The following is a 23780-nucleotide window of genomic DNA, read 5'->3' on the forward strand; positions in this document are numbered from 1 at the left end:
CGTGGACGCTGACTAGGCATCCATGGCGGAATTTTCCATTCCTTGGGAGGCTACGATTCTGCATGAGATTCTCCAACATATTAAGTCCTTGTCAACCAAACAAGACATCTTGGACTTGGAACACAAAATGTAGGAGATAGTTTCCACCGTAATCTCAAGCATACATGCTGACATCTCACATCTGGCTGCTAGGCTCACTTTCTTGGAGGACAACAGAGAATCCTCTAATGACTATGTTGCTAACTTACAGGAGGCTGTTTCCAAGCTTCTGAACTTCGGGACCTTCAGACGAGAGCGGATGACCTCGACAATCGGGGGGGCGCTGTAATAACTTGTGGAGGATGCGTAGCATCCCGGAGGATATCCCTCCTCAGGGCATCGTAGATGTTCTCACATAGATATTCACAAAAGTGTTGGGGCTTGACCCGTCTACCTAAATCATCTTTGACCGGGCCCTCAGAGCTCTGCACCCCAAAGCCCTTGCCACGGAAAAACCCAGAAGCATTATCTGCTGACTGTAATACCATTCCCAGGGGGAAGAAATTATGAAGAAAATAAGGACCTTGATGGTATTGACTTAAATGGTCATAAAGTCCAGGTATTTCAAGATATCTCCAGGCATCCTCTAAAGCAGAGGTGTTCCTTAAGACCTTTGACAGAGGAGCTCCGTAAGCACAATGTAAGATATTGCTGGGGATTCCCTTTAGCCTTCTCACCATGCATAATGGGAAGCAGGCTTTGTTGAGAGACCCCTCGGAACATGATAACTTTTGTTCAACTCTTTAATTATGCCGGGTGTCCTTGCAAGAATGGCAGGAGGGTTCCACCAGACTCTGGCCGCCACCTCTGCCACAGCTGGAGCAATAGCAATAAGTCCGTCGGCCGAGCACAAGCCCTAGGGAAACCCCTTCTTGCAACCAGAAAGACGTTCCTTGAACTGAGAAGAAGGTCCGGGTGGATTGCCCCTTTCAGCTCACTTCAAAAGGATTGCAAATGTTAACGCTTAAAAAGAAACATGCTTGTTCTACATAATCCTCTCGGCCTCAAGCATACTTGCACTGTTGGAGATTGAGATCCATTCTAGCCTTGCTGCCATTAAATATATATGTTCTTTGGAGGGTTTTTTTCACGTAATTATGTCACTTCCGCTTAGGGTAATGACTGTTTTTATGTTTATACATGATAACTATTTTTGATGTTTGACTTTTGCTTAGGTTACCTTACACCAGTCGTTTTTCTGTTTAGATTATGGCTTACTCGGTTTTAGTTTAGAAAGTTAGCTTATTATCTCTGCATATGGGGGGGCGGTGGTTGCCGTCTTGCCCTCATTCTTTACACTGCTTGATTTTTCATACCTGCCACCATGTACTCGGTTGATCCCTACATGGTGCCCAGCTGTGGTACATTGTTCTTGTTTTTGTGTTTGCCCTGTCTCTAAGATGCTCGTTTCTTCTCTCCTTTCACCCCTCTGGGCCCCATCCCATTGTTTCCACCTCCATCTCTCTCCTCCCCCGTTACCCCCGTCCCATCCCTGGTCTCCTCCTGGCTCCCACTCCACTGACTCTTATATCCCTTCCTAAATGAGTCCGCCCGTATGTAACCCTATAGATGTCCCTCCTACCTCTGGCCACTCACTTAGAGTCTGTTCCATAAATGCTAAAGACCTAAATGTAAGATTTACCCTCAACCTGCATACTCCAGATTAGACTACTTGATGGTTAGCAACAGACACCTACATTTGATTGGACAGACGGACATTGGCCAAATAACATGGTCCATGCCCCTGTCTTCCCTACCATACACGTTCCTCTTAACATCCCTAAACAATGGACATAGAGACTCAACGAGTCCCTTTGGTGTGACACCTACTGCAGGGACCAAATTGGTGCTGTCGTTGAGGATTACACTGCTCATAATCATTCCGCTTAAGTGTCAAAGGTGACCATCTGAGAGGCCCATAAATGTGTTCTAGCTCATTCAATTAGGGTAATTAGTTAAACAACAAAAGAATGCTTTCAAGGCAGATCTCCAGATTTCGCCATGACATTCTTTATAGACACAAGGGGGCCTTCAGCTACCCCTTTTCGGTAAATGTTATCAAGCTGTACTCCTTAATAGGGTCATGGAGTGGACTAGAGCAGCACCCTCCAAGCAGTGGGTTCACATAGAGAGACAGCCGATGGGTACACCCATCATCATCATCATCATCACCATTTATTTATATAGCACCACTGATTCCGCAGCGCTGTACAGAGAACTCATTCACATCTGTCCCTGCCCCATTGGAGCTCACAGTCTAAATTCCCTAATATAGACACACACACACACACACAGAGGGAGACAGACAGATAGAGGCTAGGGTCAATTTTTGATAGTAGCCAATTAACCTACTAGTATGTTTTTTTGGAGTGTGGGAGGAAACCGGAGCACCCGGAGGAAACCCACACAAACACAGGGAGAACATACAAACTCCACACAGATAAGGCCATGGTCGGGAATTGAACTCATGACTCAACACTGTTCTTCCCTGGTTTCCCAAGTCCCACATTCCTCCGTCCCCACTCTTGGCTTCAATGCTGGGCCAGGTTGCAAACTTTGACATTTATTCACCTCCCCGTCTCCCTTCACCCCATGACTGCTAACTTGGACCTTTTCCCCTGGACTGACATTAGGGGCTTTTAAGGTATGGTCTGCGGGTGAGGTGATCAGGAGTTGTCAGCTGGTTGCCAATGGAGGTGTATGCGCCTTTTCTCTCCTACAGGAAAAATTGGGCCTACATGCATCGGAGTTCTGGCTGTACTTGCAGGCCAAACTGTCAGGTGCCGTCCGCGCACTGTGCATACGTGCCGGGGATGGACACCTGTCTCTCTGCCGAATCGCGTCCTGTTGCCTAGCAAAGGGACGCATCTGCGGGTCTCTTGGTGCGCGCATGCACAGACAGAACCAAAATCACATTTGGTTACCGCGACTATGCGACATCCCGGTGCTAGTCAATTACGTCAGTGGAAAAAGTGACGCTACTATGACTACTGTTAAGGGGGTATACAAAACGCCTATACAATGTTTTTCTTTTAATGACTTATACATTGTACAGGTGCCGCTTTGTTGTATAGCCCCTTAACTGTAGTCATAGTAGCAACATAATTAACTAGCACTGAGATGTCGCATAGTCATGGTTACCAAACGTGATTTTTTTAAACAGTCGCAATTACAATTTCATCGGACAGGTCATCTTCGGACTCTTCAAGTCGCCCATACCAGTGTCGGACTTTCTTGTTTCGTAAAATCGTACCCAACCCGTTCCACAAGCCCCTGTGGATTGCGTATACCGCCTCCAGAGAAGTATGACGGTGACTCAAAGAAGTGCCGCGGGTTCCTTAATCAGTGTACCATTCAATTTGAACTCGCACCAGAAAACTTTTTTCAGACAGAATTAAGGTGCCCTATATAATCTCTCTCCTATCAGACAAGCCCTGGCCTGGGCTTCTCCGCTATGGGAACGCGACGATCCTTTGCTCCAGAATTCAGTGACCTTTACTGAAAGTTTCCACAAGGTGTTTGACGAGCCTGGCCGAGTGTCCTCCGCGTACACTGGTCTCTTAAACCTTTGTTAAGGAACTCTTACTGCAGGTCAATATGCAGTCCAATTCCAGACTCTAACATCTGAGCTTCGTTGGAATGAAGAAGCTCTTATTGCTACTTTCGGGCAAGGATTGAATGACAGGATTAAGGATCACTTAGCATCACGAGATCTGCCTTCTAGGTTGGACGACTTAATTTCGTTATGTATTAAAGTGGGCATTCACCACCGAGAACACACACAGGAGCGGGATCGTGGTTGACAATCCTTTCCGCATCTTGTACCTCAATTCCAATCTTCTGCACTCTCCATGGAAGAGCCCATGCAAATTGGTCGTTCACAACTATCTCCTGAGGAAAGGGATAGACGCCTGAAGAACCAGCTATGTCTCTTCTATGGAGAATCTGGACATCTTCTCTCTGCATGCCCCAAGAGATCGGGAAACCCCACCTCCTAGGCGATTACAGGGAGGTCAGCCTAGGATTCCAGTCCTCCACTCCCTGTTCCCAGAAAGAACCTGAATTTCTCATGCCAATCATTCACTTTTCCTCTGATGGTCCTCAACCTTTGTCTGACTTTGTGGACTCAGGATCCGCAGGGAACTTCATATCTTTCAGTTTGGTTTCTTGGCTCTGTTTGAGTACAACGCCTTTGCCTCAGCCGCTGACGGTTACTGCAGTAGATGGAAATTGAGTCTCTAATGGCTCATTCACCTGCATCACTGTTCCTGTTCGGCTGATGGTAGGAGCTCCCCATTCAGAATGGATTAAGCTTCTAGTTCTCCAGCAAAACAATTAACCCTATTATTTTGGGTCTACCCTGGCTAAGGGTACATTCTTAATTCGATTGGCATAGTGCCCAGGTTACCTCCTAGGGTCCTTCTTGTAAATCACATTGTTTGACTACTATAATTTCTGGTAATCCAGTTATTTCCTGTGGGGCTATGTCCTCCATTGATCTCTTTCTCCAAGGTCTACTCTGAATTCCTCAATGTTTTAAGCAAAGAGGCTGTGGAATCACTTCCTCCTCATCATCCTTGGGACTGTCCTATTGATCTGGCGCCAGGCAAGAGCAGAACCCGGGGCAGGGTATTTCCTTTATTCGTACCGGAGACCCAGGCTATGTCCAAATATGTGTCTGAAAATCTCAAACGAGGTTTAATTCGCAAATCATCTTCTCCTGCTGATGCAGTGTATTTTTTGTTAAGAAGAAGGACAGGTCTCTTAGACCATGCATCGACTATTGCAAGCTCAATGCATCATGGTCAAAAACCGGTATCCTCTTCATCTCATCCCTGAGCTGTTCGATCGGATCCGTGGAGCTCAAATCTTCACAAAATTGACCTCAGGGGCTCTTATAACCTAATCAGGATTAAGAAAGGGGACGAATGGAAGACAGCATTCAATACCAGAGACGGTCATTACGAGTACCTTGTTATGCCCTTTGGGCTATGTAACGCTCCAGCCTTATTCCAAGAATTTGTCAACGAGGTCTTCCGAGATCTGTTATATTAGTCAGTGGTGGTCGATTTAGACGATATTTTGATATTTTCCCAGGACCTACATTCCAACCATGCCCAAGTCAAAGAAATGCTTCTCTGGTTACGGGAGAATCACTTATATTGTAAAATGGAAACCCAGGTACCCTGTCTGGATCTGGCCTCCAAATGGACCCAGACAAAGTGGAAGCCACCTTGACTGGCCCCAGCCGGTAGGCCTAAAAGCTAGACAACGCTTCATTGGCTTCACGAATTACTACTGACAATTTATCCAGGTATTTTCTACCCTTATTACTCCTATTACCACGCTTAATCGTAAAGGAGGCCAAGTCAAGTCTTGGTCTAAGGAAGCAGTTCTGGCATTTAAGGCTATCAAAGAAGCTTTTTCCTCAGTTCCTATCTTGACACAGCCTGATCTACATAAACCCTTCTTTTTAGAGGTTGATGCCTGTTCTGTATACGTAGGGGCCGTCCTGTCCCAAACAAATTCCTCCAGTACTCTCAGACCCTGCATTTTTTTCTGCAAAAAATTTTCTTCCACTGAAGCTGGTTACGGGATTGGAGACAAGAAACTCCTAGCTATTAAACTTGCATTGGAAGCATGGCTCTACTCACTGGAGGGTGCCTGCTTTCCGGTCACTGTATTCACTTATCATAAAAATCTCATTTATTTACAATGCGCTCAATGTCTTAATTCCCGGCAAGCTCGTTGGTCTCTATTCTTCAGTCGGTTGCAGCTCATTCTGACCTTCCAGTCGGGTTCCAAGAATTTTAGGGCTGATGCCCTCTCACGATCCTTTAATCCCTCTGACTCTAAAACTTCCATGCCTGCCAAACCCAACCCGAATCCTGTGAACATTTTGGCTTTGCCACAATCTTCTGTTAAAACTCCTCCTATCGGACATTCATTTGTTGATGTCCATTTGCGCAGCAAATTGTTAAATTGGACACATAGTTCCAAAATCTCAGGACACGCTGGTGTTAAGAAAACGGTGGCACTTCTTTCCCGGTCTTACTAGTGGTCCTCCTTGATCCCTGATGTACGGAAGTTTATTCAGGCCTGTGAAGTATGTGCCAGACATAAAACTTCTAGACAATCTCCTGATCCTGCTTCCCATTGCTGAACATCCCTGGTCCAGCATAAGTATGGCTTTTATTACTGACCTCCCTAGCAGTCTTGGTTACACTTGCATATGGGTAGTTGTTGACCGATTTTCCAAATTTGCACATTTTGTTCCCCTCAAGGGTCTACCTTCTGCTTCGGAATTGGCATCTATGTTTATTCATTACATTTTTAGTCTGCATGGCTGCCCTTGGGAAATCATCTCCGACCGTGTGGTGCAGTTTGTTTCCAGCTTCTGGAGGGCCTTCTACAAACTTCTGGGAATCAATTTAAAATTCTCCTCTGGATACTATCCCCAGATGAATTTTCAAACTGAGCGGGTCAACCAGGATTTGGAGTCCTACACATTCAATGCTTTTGTTCTAAACAACAATCCACATGCATGAATCCACAGGCATGTCCCCTTTTCTCACCCTAATTGGGAGACATCCGATTTTGCCTATCTTCAAGGACTTACCTGACTCCACGGTATCGGCAGCTCAAGATTTAGTTCACAATTTTTCCCTAATTTGGTCTCAGATGCAAATCAAGTTACAACACTCTCTGGATCGTTACAAGCACTTTGCGGATCACCATCAGAAAAACATCCCTGTACTCCATATTGGGGATAAGGTGTGGCTTTCTACTTGAAACCTTAAGACTCAAAGTGCAGTTCATGAAGTTTGCACCTCATTACATCGAACCTTATCCTGTTATCCAAGTTCTGAATGCTGTTGCCAAAAAGCTCCGGCTACCTCCTTCCCTCCGAGTGCATAACTCTTTTCATATTTCCCTTCTAAAACCTCTTGTTATCAATGAATTTTCCAAGAGATCGCCTCCTCCTCCTCCCTTCAAGACCACATTTGGGGATGTTTGAAATTGGACGCATTTTAAAGATGCAAATTCTCCGAGGTAAACCATAGTTTTTGGTCCATTGGAAGGGCTACGGTCCTGAAGAGAGATCCTTGGTCAACAAAAATGATCTTCATGCTTCTCATCTTCTGGCCCAGTTTTTGAGAAGAAAGACCTCTAGTTCAGAAAGAAGGGAGGGGTTTACTGTCAGGCGCCGCCCCCGCACTGTGCATACATGTCGGGGACGGACACCTGTCTTTCTGTTGAATTGCGTCACGTTGTCTAGCAACGGAGCGCACTTCCGGGTTTTGCAGCGCGCGCATGCGTAGTAGGCCCGCATCCCGTTGCTAGGCAATGGGACACTTCTCTTCTCCGGCATGTCGGCGGTCAGGTGCATCCGACTGCCGAAAACTTCCCTCACCAATCAGGGGCCATGTTAGAGTATATCTGGCACCTCCTCCTAACAGTCTGGTGCCAGAGTATTGGTTCTCCAGTGTTCCAGAGTCCTTCTCCTGTTTGTTGCTTATCATTGCTGACCTTTGGCTTGTTTCTTGACCACCCCTTGGCTTTGTGATTCGGTACCTCTTTGTCCAGCAGTTCCTGCCCTCGGCTTACTCTTACCATTTCTCTGGAAACTCCCCTTGCACCTCCCCTTAGCTGTTTTGCACCCGCTATCCTGCCATCTTGTGTACGCTCCATTGCACTGGCGACTAGTTGGGAGAACAGCAACCTGCGCTCCTCATGCAGCCAAGCCCATACCTTCTTTCAGGGGTCCCTGTTGAATACCAGGGGTGCATTAGACTCCGCGTCCCTCAATTTATTTGTGTCAATACCAGTCAGTGGCTTCTTCAGTACCACAAAAAGTGACAGACATTCTCTACAGACGAAAGCGGTTATGGAGGAAGCGAGTAGGAACTTGTCTGGATTTGAGGAGCTGTGCTGCATCTCCACACATCTCAACTATTCACCAACTGCTTATTGTTAACCTAAACCCGCCCAGCCTGGCTATGCTGGTGCATGGGACAGGCAACTGGGGAGGCCTACCTCTGACCAATTTTGGCCTAGAGCGATCCAATACACCCTGGTGAGCTCTATCAGACTTTTGACTTTACATTTTGCGTAATTTATTAAATGGTTGATTGACTACGATGTTTTCAATTACCTTTGCACTTGTGTTATGTTTCAGCTGCTATATCCATTCCCCCTATTCTTTCACTAAACACAAAATTACACAAAAAAGTTCACTGCACACAAAACTACAACATGCAATAAAGACAGTTCAGATGTCCCCTCACTTTTGTTAGTGTAAGTTGTAAATGTAGCTAAACAGAGCTGTATTTTATGTGAAAAATAGAAGTTCTTTTATTGCAGGGGCTGGTACTAATGTGGTAGGAATTTGGACTTTGATGGTTTAACTTTTTGCAGTGCATCGCCTCAGAATTTTTCGCCTCTTCACACACCTAGGTTTCAGAAGCCTCTCTAAAGAGCAGAGGGTAGGAGTGTACCTTAATGTGCACTGGGCAGATCATCCAGGTATACTGGTGCAACACCAAGGACATGGGGGCGTGTGACAGAGATAGGATCATGAGGAGAGGAGGGCAATGAAGGAAAGTGGGAAGTCACAAAATGATTGTTAGTTGAGGTAGCAGCACAGGTATGACATAAGGCTCCTTTAACAAAAGCGGGACAATTGCGTTTCATACAGCAGTGTGTAATACACAGTTCATACATCCAACTAGTCTTAATCCCATCGGGGAATTCACATATTTTATTTCATTTGTGGCTAACAGAGCATGTTTTCACATGCATTAATATAGGCTTTAATGTTACTTTCCTTATTGTAGAAAATTAGTGTTGCATGCCTGTAGGACTGCTTCAAGATTAAATCTATATATTGTAGATGTTTTATGCTAGCCAATAAGCTACAAATACTGTTTCATGGACAGCTTAATACATCCAGGAACCTGATTAAATACACAACCACAATAGACAATGTAAATTAGTGTTCTGTAACCTCAGATTGTGTAAAGCACTCAGTAAGCAGTTAACAATGCCGCCAACAGCAAACAACTGGATCAATGAAGAGACTGTGGCTTGTGATTGGTCCTCCTTTTCATGTACATTATTTGCTAGAATAAAAAATATTGAATACAAGTACCTAATTGTCTATGGCTATTGCACAAATTAGTTCAAGTACAGAAAAAATGCTTAAACATTAAATCATTTGCTACTCGATATTATAGTTGGTTTTTTTTTTAGAAACAAGGCTTGAAAAGTTGTCACTAAAATAGATTGAGGGACATTTACGTAAACATACACTGTAAAAAGTAAGAAACTTATTGGTTGCTATGTACAAAATTCTGATTGGTAACAATTTTTTTTGCTAGAATACCAATTTACATGAAAGTCCCTCAATGCCTGGTCCCAATAATATAGGTTAGACGGCTCACAGATGAGACCTGACCCTGCCGCACCCTTCCCCTGCCAGGTCTCCCATTTGTGATGCCATCTTATTTAGGTACATGAGGGTAGCATAATGAGAGTGAACCCATAGTTACACCAAAAGTTGAGTATATTCAGCCACTTAATGAACGCAGCTTTAATGTGCTTTAGTATAGGGATCAGAAGCACCCGGTTACCATCAGAGGAAGCTCAATAGGGGCCATTACCACAAAAGACACAGTAAATATCAGTCATGGTCCGTCCAGACATCTGTGGAAACATGGCACTGCCAATCCATTAACTGCAGAATAAGCAGTTGTGTAGGGAGCCTTTGTGTATTCTCCACAGGGACCAATTATTATTATTTATCTATTTTTATTTTTTTTTAACGTTTGATATCTTTTACTTTTAAGCAGCTTGGATCAGGTATATGTCTGTCAACATGAAACACTGCCACCACATAACATGTGTGCCGCCATACAACATGTGCGCCTCTACAATGCATTATCTTTCTGCCATTTGGTATACTGGTCTGCCTGCTGCTCTGTGTACTACTGCCATAACAATGGCTGCACGACTTCTACAATGCCACAACATTTTTTGTCAAAGTCAGGAAGCAATTGGGCTGTCTGCCTCTACACAATATTCTGGTCTGGCCACATGTATTTAAACAGTTCAATGCATATGCATTTATGAAGTATCTCTGATATAGGCTCACTGTGTGGTAGAAGCTCCTGTTTCACCTACGTCAGAGGAACCTGTATATACATATCTTAACACATTTGCTTTTATCAAATAGAAGGAGTTTACTTCAGAAATAAAATTTAAAAAAAAAAAAAAAATTAAAAAAATAGTAGAATGGTAAAAATAGCTCATATTTCACTTTATTTCCCCAACCATTCAGAAGTGCATTAGAACATTTGTAAATATATACATATGAAATAAGTATTAACCTTTGGCCAGAACGCTATGTTGGGCAATTGAGAAAAAAGTCAACAAGTTGTCTAAGAACATCGTCGTTAAATCCTTTGACGTCATCTTTTTCCACGGTTTCATAAAGAGGGGCGCTCTGGGTTCCCCAACAAATGTTCTTACGATTTGGGTCTTTATCGCAATCTACTTGCAAAGACAATGTATTCAGCTGGTAGCAGAAAAAGGAAAAATATTTCCCGTCAGAAATAACAGCTTGTGAGACAAAGGGTCGCGTCACGTCTGCTTGGCTCCAGAAACCTGCGGAATACAAACAATGAGACCTGGTCCTGAGATCTTCCGGAAAACAGCTAAAGGCAAGTAACAAACAGGACAGCTCTTATGTTACGTCACGAGGGCTGCGGACTTTAGCAGCATTTTGCTCACCACCAATACATTATATATTGGTAGTGAGGTTACTGTTAATATCATCATCATAATAGGTAAAGTAAGTTACAAGCTGCAACATTCAGTCATCTAAACTTTATATCCCATTTGCCCATCCCCTTACCATTTATCACATTTACCTTAATATGAACTTTTCATTACTTATTTACCACAATGTAATGGACCCTGTATTCGATAAACTCTACTACATTTGATAAAGTAAGTTCCCTGCCAATAGAGGTCTGCTGCTGCATTAAACATTCAGTGACTGAACCAGGACTGACATAACCTACAGTACTGCCATTAGTAAGATCACTAAAAGCTGGAATAAAGAAAACACTGTTTATTAAGCGTTGTAATACAGATCATTTTAGGAGGTTTGGAAGACTACGCCTACAATTACAGAAAGAAATTTATTTGGAAAGAACCAAAGTATACCAGGTAACAGATCCCATAAAATGAATGATTGTAGTGCAAAGCATTAAACTGTTGTTAATTTAAGAAGACTAGAACAGAACTGTATTTGTTTTAACAATTTGCCAGTGTCTGTAGCAAATTGTCATTGTATGCAACCATGTTAGTAAGCAAACTTGTCACAGGCACGCACAAGCAGGTAGAGTGATTGAACTTTCAGGATTCGGCACTTATGTAGGTGCAAGATCTCCCATAATTCTACCAAACCACGAGTGGACTGAACACCATTCTACGGCCACTTAGCCTTACCTTGATACATGGCTTGTGCTCCTGTCCAGGCAAACAGACTTGCAATGCCATTTGCACGCAAAAAGACTTCAATCTGGTCTCCTTTGTTCAGCTTTTGTAGTCTCTCCCTCTTAAATTTGTCTGGCACCAGATGAAACTGTGTATGGCCAAAACGGCAGGGGTCATCTACTTTAGATCCTGTAGAGAACGAGGGGACAGATTTGTTAGGAGTTCTCATGTGGAAACAATTTTACATGGAGTATTTGCAAACTTTTCTCACTATTATTAAACTGCCTATACCTGAGCCCTCTATTTGCTATACAAGTAGGGGTATGTTTTAATAAGGAGTCCAAAAGTGGACAATCCCTTTAATGCACGCAAGATATATAGAGATCTACATTAGTGCTGTAAAGACTGATATCTAACTCCGCTCCTCAAGCAGCCCATTCAGGTCATAATTTGCCTAAGGCCTCGTTCACACCTACACATTCTATAGGCATTTGCACAAAAGCACATGGAAACCAACATGCACTCTAGAGCGTTTTACCATGCTTTCTAAACAAGAACGTTTTCAGCGGATGATGGTTTTAATTAAACACATTTTTAAACTGCACTTTAGTATATTTACCAAATGAAAAGCACATGATAGATGCCCTCATTTTTCCCCAAGCCTTTCTTCCACTCAGCACTGTACAGTTAACGTACACTATCCCTAAATCTGTGAAATAAGAGCAATTACATTTCGTATAGTAAATACTATATACACAATCCACTCCAGCATTTTGCTTATGACAATTATGTGGCGCTAGCAGCTGATTAGGTGGCTACTTGGTGTTTACTATAAAAACAATATTATACATGGAGTTTTTCTTTAATCTATTTATCTAGGTCAGTGACTATTGCACCTGTCTCTACAGAGGGCAATCCTAGCACATTATCCAGTTAATCTGCATCCTTAGACATGATTTACCAATGAATATGTTGTTCTCATACTGCCTTTGGAAGAGAGGTAATTTGTTCGGCTCATACGGGATAACTGGAACCTCTTCAGGCACAACAAAGTCTAGTGGAACAAACTTGAGAAAGAGACACAGATGTCAATAAAACTATTTTTGTTACAAAAAAAAAAAAAAAAAAAAGCTTACTACCTGAATTCATCAATAGACAACTAAAGTAAATTTTATGCATAACAACCTATTCAGATGAACTATGGTAGACAACTAGATGTAAAAAAATAACTAAAAAAATGATACCAATAAAAATGGATAAAGCTTGTTTCTTAACATCTGAACATCCTTATAAGGAACTTTCCGTTTTTGGAATTCTTTAATATGTTTATTTTATAACCCTTGTGCAACTTTTGCAAAATATATTGGGGGGATAGGCGTTCCGTCTTCTTTTGTTGCCATGTATGAGTATCATTAAAAAATATTTCTTTATTTTCATCACCCTGAAATATGACAAACCCGAGTCTCCAATAAAATTGTAGCCAACCCACAGAGCAGAGCAACCAGGTGTAACTTTTCAGTGGTGGGCGGGAATATCTCTGCCTGATTGGATAAATCTAGGACTGCAAAAGAGAAAAGTATTTGGCAGAAGCTACAGGAAAGCATTTACAAGCCAATAACAGAACATCTAAAGGTGCAGCCCCCTTTAAGTAAACGTGAGTTTCTCTTGCTTCCAAACATTTTGAGCTTGTTTAGATGAGCCACTAGTGAGTTTTTAGGTGTAGGTTGCTCACACAGCGCCCCACGTGGATCACGGCATGGGCATCCGCTTTGAATATCACGCAGTTATTAGGACCATTACTCCCAGCACCTGTACACAGCTGCAGTTCAGATGAACAGTGCTGGAAACCACAGATCATAAGAAACTACAGTGAAGAAATACCAGAGGTCAATTGCGATAAACCACAGCAATCTTCAATTAGTTAGTTATGGGAGCGGACAGTAGACGCAGTGAAATAATTCATAAGAGGATGTTAAAGGGTGATCCTATTTTTTATTACAGGAATTTGATTCCCACAAAGATTAATTATAGATAAGAATTATAGAGAATGTTCTCATAGACAATACATTAACAATCCAGTTACTAAGTAGATATTGTTTGACAGTAATAAAATTATTAACACTTTCTGTAGTAAAATAAAAATAAAATATGCAGATAACTAACGGTTTTGAAGAACGGGTGCAATAAACATCCATCGAACACTACACACACATCCCTATGGAAAACCACCAACAAAAAGGCAAAATGCTTCACATATGCTTACAAAAAGTCCATTTGGACACAGTTATAAAAGCTTGTTTCAAATTTCGAATAGTTGCAACTCTGACAACCATCCCTGTTCATTCGATGTAGAAGACTTCATCCAAACGAATTTTGATATTCGCCAATCTGACATTAGCCAATTATACATATATAAAACTACACAAGGTTAGTGCCACTTTAATAACTATATCCATTAATTTGGCAAAATGCAGGCACAAGTTAAAGTTGAACTAAAGTCCCTAACATAACAAAGTTTACGAAGGGACATATCCTACTTCTGGAAGCTGTTTAGGCACTCTGATTTGGGCAAGAGGCTCATCATCAATCTGAAATCGGATAGGATCAACACGCCCTTTTCTGTGACCACGAGGAACTACAGTCTCACCACGCAACCAATAGAAGTTGACCTGAGGTTTCAGATCTGCAGAAATATACAGAAAATGAAAATAAAAAAATAATTAAACACACAAAAATGAAAGACTACAAGACACTAATATTAAGTACTTGTGACACCTGCAATTACATAATTACACTAGAAGTGCATTCTTCAGTCTATGGAGGGATGGAAAATAAAATAATCCCCCTAAGCATTCATCCAGGAGAAGCACTTGATTATAGTGCGTTCAGTACGTCAGTCAGCTTATGTGGCAGAACCTTCTCCTCTATGCTAGTGTCCTCCTCTTTGTCAGCACTCCCAACCAGACAGAAGCCCTGGAATAGAGAGTGAGGCTGGAGCTGCAAATAAGGTGTCTCTCTAGCACCAGCCTCCCATTTCTAGGTCAGAACTCAGGATAGTTGCTAAGGAGAAGTACTGATAAGGTGAGATAGTGTTGCCACATAATTATGAGAAAAGAATATTAGGTGTTCTACAATGCAGCCCTTCTCCTAGGTGAACTGGTATCAGAATTTCAATAAACACATTAGATTATTATTTTTGTTGTTTATTTATTTGTATAGCGCACCATATTACACAGTGCTTTACAAACAATATTTGATTTACATCACATTCCCTGCCTCACCAACAGCCCTGTGAAACCATCAGCCTGGCCACCTGACTACCATCACCACAGACACTTGTGGCATGTCCACCAGCCACTCTATCTTCCAGACCGCATCTCCCATCAGGCATCTCTGACCTCTTACAGCCGACCTTCACCACTACCGGCCATCCTACAATGTGGAGCCGACTCCTCCCTGTCCCTTAGCACCTTTATAGGGCTCAACAAGCTGTGTCCGTGGCCTACAATGCTGCAACCAGTCACTGATAATCAGTGTCCAAATATTACCAGGAAGAGTGACACAATGAACCCCCGGACCTGACTGAAGATGATTAACTAAAAGCACTGGATAAACGGAAAGTGGCCTCTGCTCTGAGCGGCCTGAGCTAAAAAAAAAAACATCTGATCTCCCAGATTAAATACCTCTCCCACATACAGGTCCGGTACATCAAGTGTACCATTGCAGCATCTGTTCTCCATACACAACCATCTTACTGGAGGTGTGAATACCTCCCCCGCCAGCCAAATGCCATCACACATATGTGTGCCCTGCAGCATCCCAACATGCTACATCAGTCCTGGTAGGTGCTATGGCCTCTAGTCTGTGGAGAAACAGGTAACTTTATCCTGCAGAGATTCCCAATACTGATAGTTATACCCAGCTGGGGGGTAAGAAGGCACCGTTATGTGATTCACCACCTCTCTATAAGTCAGCCAGTTTGTACTTGTCAGAATATATCAGACCCACCAGAGCTCTGTCACAGTATTATAGGGGACCCTTTTTGCAGTATGTATACTCTTCCCATGTCTCTCCACACTGCCCTCTCATCCCTCCTTCTTCCCCATCCTAACTCCCTTCTAATAACCTTATCACAATTTCAACTCACCCTCATGCAACTTCAACTGTTTAGCCTCCACCTCCCTCCTCTGCTCTTCAGCATGTCCACTAAGCTTAATGTCTTGTTTGCTCCTATTGTCTCTCACTACTTCCACTAAAATCTAAGCTCTGACAGGCAGGGTCTTCTACCTTACATCTCATGTCTGTCCACTATCCGCTATTCTTGTTGTCCGTCGTGACCAATGCTGATTTTTTTTCCTGTACGCTATGCAACTTCCTCTGTTAATTGTGTTTTTCTTCTCAACTGCATCCTTGTTCCTGTTATTAGGTATACGCTTTATATGTATGTCAAATCTGTATGATCATGTCAGGATCTACTGAATTTGTGGCGCCACAAACAAATAATGACAATGATCAACATACACACACACACACACACACACACACTAGGTCCAATTTGTCAGAAGCCGAATAATCTACCAGTATGTTCTGTTGACTGTGACGGGAAACTGGAGCACCCGGTAGGAACACACGCAGACACAGGGAAAACATAGAATCCCAGGAATTTGTGATGGTAATGTTAAATTACGTTGGAAGAGCACTCCCTCTTTAAAACAAACAGTCTCCAGAATTATTATTGGATAATTTCACTAAATAGGTTAGTTCCTATTCCTTGTGCATCAACATTTTTTTCCTAAATCAATCCCATTGCCCCAGCACTGAGAGAACGCAAATCCAATTTTTATTTATTCAGTTTGCATACACTATTTTGCTCACCTTTACCAACACAATGTGCCATATGCACAAGCCCTCCATGTTTACTTAGGCAGGATGCCCTCCCCCCCAAAACACAATATTAGTATAGCCCCCACAGCTGGATTACCCATTGAGCAACCTAAGCTTCCACTTAGAGACCAGTGGGTACTGAGGGGCCCAGATTACTGAAACCCAATTTTGTGTTGTTTTTTTTTTTTTTACAGAGGGTGGGAAGGGGCCCCAAACCAGTATGTTGCCCAGGACCCCACAGTGTTTATCTAGCTCTGGCAGCCCCCCATTTATCCAGGCAGTAAGGACTTCATCTCAGCACCCCCATCCCCCGGGCAGCACACTCCAGCCCCCCATTTATCCAGGCAGTAAGGACTTCATCTCAGCACCCCCATTCCCCGGGCAGCACACTCCAGCCCCCCATTTATCCAGGCAGTAAGGACTTCATATCAGCACCCCCATCCCCCGGGCAGCACACTCCAGCTCCCCATTTATCCAGGCAGTAAGGACTTCATCTCAGCACCCCCATTCCCCGGGCAGCACACTCCAGCCCCCCATTTATCCAGGCAGTAAGGACTTCATCTCAGCACCCCCATTCCCCGGGCAGCCCACTCCAGCCCCCCACCCAGCACATCAGTCACTCACCCAGGCTGGACTGGGTCAGTGTGGGGTTGTACTGGGCACACTGGCTGCTCAGTATGGACATGACACTGGTCAGGAAGGGGGCGGCTGAGACCTCCTGCTCCCTGTACAGGAAGGTCCGGCCCTTCTTGGTGTAGAAGAACTCCTGCAGCAGAGCCTCGCACACCAGTGACTTTATCCGGGCCACGTCCTGCTCCCCCGGTCCCCTCCTCTCCGGGAGCCCGGCCACGTCCTGCTCCCCCGGTCCCCTCCTCTCCAGGAGCCCGGCCACGTCCTGCTCCCCCGGTCCCCTCCTCTCCGGGAGCCCGGCCAGGTACACCGTCTTGGTGAAGTGCTGGTACCAGCGGTCCGCGTTCAGGGAGAAGGTCTGCGGGTACACCACGTACTTCAGCCGCTGCAGGCCGGTGATCAGACCCAGCTTGCTGGTGATGTCGCTCAGGGCGTGCACACGGCCGTAATGACCCTCTACCCGCCGCCGCTTGGACGCTTTGCTCTTGGCCGTCATGGACGCTACGATGGGCGGGTACAGCGAGGTGGTGGTGGTCGGGGCGGGCTCGGGGGGTAAGAGCAGAGCGGCCGGTAAGTCCACATTGTGCCGCAGCTTCTTCCCGAACAGCCTGCGCCCCGCCATCTTGTGTCCCCAGCAACGAAGGACGCGACCTTCTGCGACCGTTTACTGATTGGGCGATGCCAGGTCAGCTGACAGCAGGAGGACCAATCAGAGCGTCCAGCTTTTGAAACTCAAGGACCGCTTCCTCTGCTCCTCCATGGATGCTACAAACCACGTGGAGGAAGAGGCAGAGGTGCTGTCACTGTGACTATGTGCTGTGACTGGCTGCTGTCACTGTACGTTATGTCACTGTGGCTAGGTACTGTAACTGGGTGATGTCACTGTGGCTGGGTGCTGTCACTGTGACTGGCTGCTGTCACTGTGACTAGGAGATGTCACTGTAGCTGGCTGCTGTCACTGTGGCCAGGTGCTGTCACTGTGACTAGGTGCTGTCACTGTGGCTGGGTGCTGTCACTGTGGCTGGGTACTGTCACTGTGGCTGGGTGCTGTCACTGTGGCTAGGTGATGTCACTGTAACTGGGTGATGTTTCTGTGACCAGGAGATGTCACTGTGGCTAGGTGTTGTCACTGTGGCTAGGTGTTGTCACTGTGGCTAGGTGATGTCACTGTAGCTAGAATATGTCAATGTGACTAGGTGATGTCACTGTAGCCAGGTGATGTCACTGTGACTAGGTGCTTTCACTGTGGCTAGGAGATGTCACTATGACTAGGTGTTGTCACCCTAGCTAGGATATGTCAATGTAGCTAGGTGCTGTCACTGTGGCTAGGAGATGTCACTATGACTAGGTGTTGCCACTGTAGCTAGGATATGTCAATGTGGCTGGGTGCTGTCACTGTAGCTAGGTGAAGTCACTGTAGCTAGGATATGTCAATGTGGCTGGGTGCTGTCACTGTAGCTAGGTGATGTCACTGTGACTAGGTGCTGTCACTAGCTGGATGCTGTCACTGTAGCTAGGATATGTCACTGTAGCCAGGTGATGTCACTGTGACTAGGTGCTGTCACTGTGGCTAGGAGATGTCACTATGACTAGGTGTTGTCACTGTAGCTAGGATATGTCAATGTGGCTGGGTGCTGTCACTGTAGCTAGGTAATGTCACTGTGACTAGGTGCTGTTACTAGCTGGATGCTGTCACTGTGACTAGGTGATGTCACTGTAGCTAGGATATGTCAATGTGGCTGGGTGCTGTCACCAGGGCCGTAACAGGGGCGACCGCCCAGGGCAATGCTGGAGGGGGGGGGGCGCAATTTAGGATTATTTTAGGTTCATTTGGTTAAAATTGAAGGTTAGGGGGGCGGCATTTGTCTTTCTTGCCCCAGGCGCTAGAATTCTAAGTTACGGCTCTGGCTGTCACTGTAGCTAGGTGCTGTCACTAGCTGGATGTTGTCACAGTGGCTAAGTGATGTCACTGTAGCTGGGGGCGGTCACTGTAAGTAGGTGATGTCACTATGGCTGGGGGATGTCACCGTGGCTGGGTGCTGTCACTGTGGCTAGGTGATGTCACTAGCTGGATGCTGTCACAGTGGCTAGGTGATGTCACTGTGGCTGGGTGCAGTCACTGTAACTAGGTGCTGTCACTGTGGTAGGGTGATGTCACTATGGCTGGGGGATGTCACTTTGACTGGGTGCTTTCACTGTGGCTAGGTGCTGTCACTGTGGGTGATGTCACTGTGGCTGGGTGATGGTTTTGCTTTTATTTCTGTGTTGTAGAATTGCGAACAGTTCATTGCCATTATTTCAAGCTCGTTTAACACATAGAGCAGAGTAAATTCCCTGCGTTGTTGTTTAGAACAATCAGGGCCACGTAATATTACCGTTACTATGGTAATAGATGCGCATTATCACCATTACTACAGTAATTTCAAAGCTGATTTTTGCTTGAGGCTCACAGAAAAATCAGCATTAAAATTACCGTAATAGTCGAACAACACAGAATTGCATCTGCCCCATATTCACAAAACAGGTGAAACGCGCTGTATACGCGTTTAAAGTTGTAAAAATATGGAAGCCAAATGGACATGTACTCACAATTTGAATTTAGATGTAAATCGCAAAAGAGTTTATAAATGGTACGGTTGACCAGCAAACTAATGTTATGAACATATGTGAAAATAAGATTCATATCAAATGATACATATTTATGATTTAACTTGGATTGCTTTACAGTGCATTTTTCCAATGCTTACAGTATAGTGTGTCTGGCGTGTGTCAATGCAATTGAAAACAACATTCATCTGGGAGTTCATTGTAAACACAATGAGACACAGTTGAGAAGCTTTTAAGAACACGTTTCCACATGGCTTGACAAAATAATGTTTTGTTGCAGGTGGATATTTCTACAAAATGCAGAATAAATGCATATAAAACCATACTGGCCTATTTTGTGGAATTCTTCTCCAATGTGTGTGTGTTATAGGGGGTGATGTGATTTGCAATGACATGATTTACATGGTTCTGTATTGTGTGTGTCTTGGGGTGGGGGGGGGGGATTTGATTTGCAATGACATGATTTATATGGTTCTGTATTACCTGAAAAGCAAAGCATGCTGGGGCTTGTAGTTTCACAACATCTGGAGGGCCGCATTTTGGACAGGCCTGCTATACACAGTTCTAAAAAAAATCTCTGATCTTTTCTCCCTAAGCTGTAAAAATCTTTTTCTCATATTGTGTTGCACTTAATAAATTGATTGATTTTGTACGTGATACCATCATGGGTGAATTGTAAAATTTTTGAATTTTGATTTTTGATGTTTTTAGATCCTATATAATCTCCACATCGAAAAAAACCTTGGGGTATATTTACTAAACTGCGGCTTTGAAAAAGTGGAGACGTTGCCTATAGCAACCAATCAGATTCTAAAGGGTAAATGTGTCATAGTCCGGTTTTTGCATCCCGTGCAAGATTGGCGCTGCCTTGTAAAGGCAAGTTTCCCTTTACAAGGCAGCGCTGCTTTAAATTTTAGCTGTCATCTCGCCGATCTCGCGCAGGATGCAAAAACCGGACTATGATACATTTACCCCTAGGTGTCATATTGTAGAATGCACTAAATAAATGAAAGCTAGAATCTTGTTGCTATAGGCAACATCTCCACTTTTTCAAACCCGCAGTTTAGTAAATATTCCCCCTTGTGTTTCTTGTAGTTTTTCATTGTATCATTGTAATGTTCTGTTTTTTGAAGCAGCAAACATTAATGACTAATTAATATATAAAGAAACACTTCTGGCTAATTGACGGAGTGCAATATAAAAGTTGATTTTGGCATATGATTTATATACACAACAATTAATTTACGGAACATTTTAATTAGCCTTAAAAACAAAATGAAGACATAGTTCTTAGTCCATCTATCATTGTATTTGGAATGCTGCTCTTTGTTTTCATATGACTACTATATGGGTGCTTGGTGTAAAATGAATGAGACTTCTTCTTAAAGCTACCAGTTCACTTGCACCAGTACATTCCAAGCTGATATCTGATTGGTTGATGGATTGCTTACTGCACATATGTCTGCTTATGCCTTGTTAGTAAAGGAGCCTCATAAAGTGCAAGTAAGATGCACATGCTGCAATGGATAACCAATCAGATATTTACAACCCAATTTTTTTTTACAAAAATCCTATTTGTATCAATGGAAGACCATCATATGTGATCTATATAGAAGGAGAGGATTGAATTAACAACCTTGCACAAAAACAAAAATGCCATGGTGCATTGCTTAAAAAACTAACTTTGGTGTACTCAGGTGGACTCCGTTTAGCAGTTTGCGATATCCTTTTGATGCTCACAAAATTATGCAAAGTGGATTTCTCCTGGAACCCCTGTATATAATATAATATTCAATATAAATAAGTTGGTTGTATGTCCTTCATTCTGTACCAGCGCATGTGCCCTAGGAGCCTCCCCCCATCTGGAGGGGGCATGTCCATGACGCATGCACTGGGAGAGGTTGTGGGAGAAATCCACTTTGCACATTATGGGCCTGTTTCATATTCAGACGTAGGTCCATTTGCATGGCGTTTCTTGCGTGACAAAGCTCTGCGCATTTCTAGGTGCATTTCTTAATGGGCAATTTCCACTTTGCAAAAACATTTCAGTTTAGCACCAGTTGACTAAGTCTCATCCGAAACTTTTAATGGCCTCCATGATGTATTTCTAGATTCACCTACCCGAAATAGCCATATATAATACAGTATTTTAGTACACAAACTGAAGAAGCAATGAAAGGAGTGGAACTAAAGTAGTAGGAGGTTGGACTTTAAAGTCCTTTTACATTTTTACACAGTGTGCCTCTAGAGATCCATTAGCCGCTCTGCACACTGAGACATCGTTCTAGCATCTGTAGGCCTCTCTTGAGAGTGTAGAATAAACTATCATCTTGAAGTGCTTTGGGTTGAACATCCATATGAAGTGATGGAAAACCAAGGATGCACTGAGTAAATCACCTCTACTGTGTAACTACTTTTATTTGACCGATGACATGTATTGCACATGATTGCAATCATGCTGCATTAGCTCTATATATTATCATGTTAGAAAGACAGAAACCAGTCACTAAAGTTGATTGTTTCAGATGATCCTCACACAGGTAGACACTTTCTAGGGGGCATTTAAGAATGTGTCAGTACAGTTTGTGTCAAATTGTCTTATAGAGTTTGGAGACTATTCAAACCTGTTTGAATATCTCAAACCTTACATCTCATTTGTGCTCTTGTCTGCGCCCACTTTGTCTATGCCAATTGTGCCTGCTATGTTTTATGCTGCAATTTGATTTAAGTGAGTGTTATTACGTTACATTCAACTTATATGTAGGGAATCTGTACTTGTTTTCTGCTACTTGTACTTGTGCAACATATACTTGTATTTGATGATGGTGAATAGAACTACTCAGACACATAGCAATTTTGTTGGGCAATATCATCATCAGCTATTTATATATGGCCACTAATTCCGCAGCACTGTACAGAGAACTCACTCACATCAGTCCCAGCCCCAATGGATCTTACAGTCTATATTCCCCAACATACACACACACACACAGAGACTAGGGTCAATTTGATAGCAGCCAATTAATCTACCAGTATGTGTTTGGAGCGTGGGAGGAAACCGGAGCACCCGGAGGAAACCAACGCAAGCACGGGGAGAGCATACAAACTCGTCACAAGACCATGTTCGGGAATCGAACTCATGGCCCTGAATGAAGTGAGGCAGAGGTGCTAACCACTAAGCCACCGTACTGTCCTTCAATACAGATGTTTGTGGACTCAACCTCCACTACATCCCTATTGAATAAATGAAAAAAATATATTATATACCAATATTTGAATGTATTCTCTATGCTGGTAGACATATGCCCTATCACACTGTCTCCCTCAAGTGCAGATGCATGCTAAATTAAATAGAACAACTATAAAACAAAACTCAAATTGGGTCTTAAAGAACAGTCTTTCACCCCTGGCAGTTATGAGGTTCATTGATACATTTTATCATTGCTACAGGTCATTGAGCCCCATTGAGTCAATTGAGGTCTAGTCACATCTATCCAATCAGAATGGCTTTCTCTGCTCTGGATTCTTTGCTTGCTGACAGGCCTCCTGGCCTGTCATTCACTTGTGGGCTCCATAGTGAGCAATTCAGTGGCAATATTGTGTGTGGGGGGGTTCTTCCCTATGGATTTACCTGAGAAGAAAAAAGAGGATCCCTTTGGAATTAGGCAAATTGATAAAGTGGTGAATGAGGAATTAGGTGAGTCTTTATTTTTATTTTTAATGGATATTTGAAACTGTTCAACACTTCTTACTGTTTGGATACTGCTCTTTCCTTGCTATAATGAGAAGTGGATAACGCCGCTGTTTATGAATTACTGCTGGACTTAAGAATCACACTTTATTGGACACAGCATGGCAGCTGTAGAAATGGATGACTTCTGACCTATATAACTAATTGGAGAAGCTGCTCTATAGGAACAGAGTGTTCGAAGAAACGTGCTTTGATATGGGTTGCAACCTATCAGCTGTTTGCCTGTAAGTCCATGATTTATATGAACCTAAGTTACAGATTTTGAAAGAAATAGATACTGTCTGCTTACTCTCAAGCACCACACAGATTACTTCATACTTGCCTACTTTTTAAACTTCTCCGTGAGATACTGGTGGAGAAGTCATGT

At 43.5% G+C, this 23780-nt stretch overlaps 1 protein-coding gene across 1 annotated transcript; it reads right to left on the minus strand.

Moving 5' to 3' along the window:
* Nucleotides 1-10342: 10342 nt before the first annotated feature.
* On the minus strand, nucleotides 10343-17829 carry MRPS30 (mitochondrial ribosomal protein S30). The gene is made up of 5 exons (XM_075183833.1): nucleotides 17050-17829; nucleotides 14079-14224; nucleotides 12503-12608; nucleotides 11554-11730; nucleotides 10343-10704 (listed from the first exon to the last, which is right to left on the minus strand). Exons 1-5 carry the CDS (start codon nucleotides 17675-17677, stop codon nucleotides 10442-10444), a joined length of 1320 nt encoding a protein of 439 aa, XP_075039934.1. The 5' UTR covers nucleotides 17678-17829; the 3' UTR covers nucleotides 10343-10441.
* Nucleotides 17830-23780: the final 5951 nt, after the last annotated feature.

This window comes from Mixophyes fleayi, chromosome 1 (genome assembly GCF_038048845.1).
Source record: "Mixophyes fleayi isolate aMixFle1 chromosome 1, aMixFle1.hap1, whole genome shotgun sequence".
Classification (NCBI taxonomy): Eukaryota; Metazoa; Chordata; class Amphibia; order Anura; family Limnodynastidae; genus Mixophyes; species Mixophyes fleayi.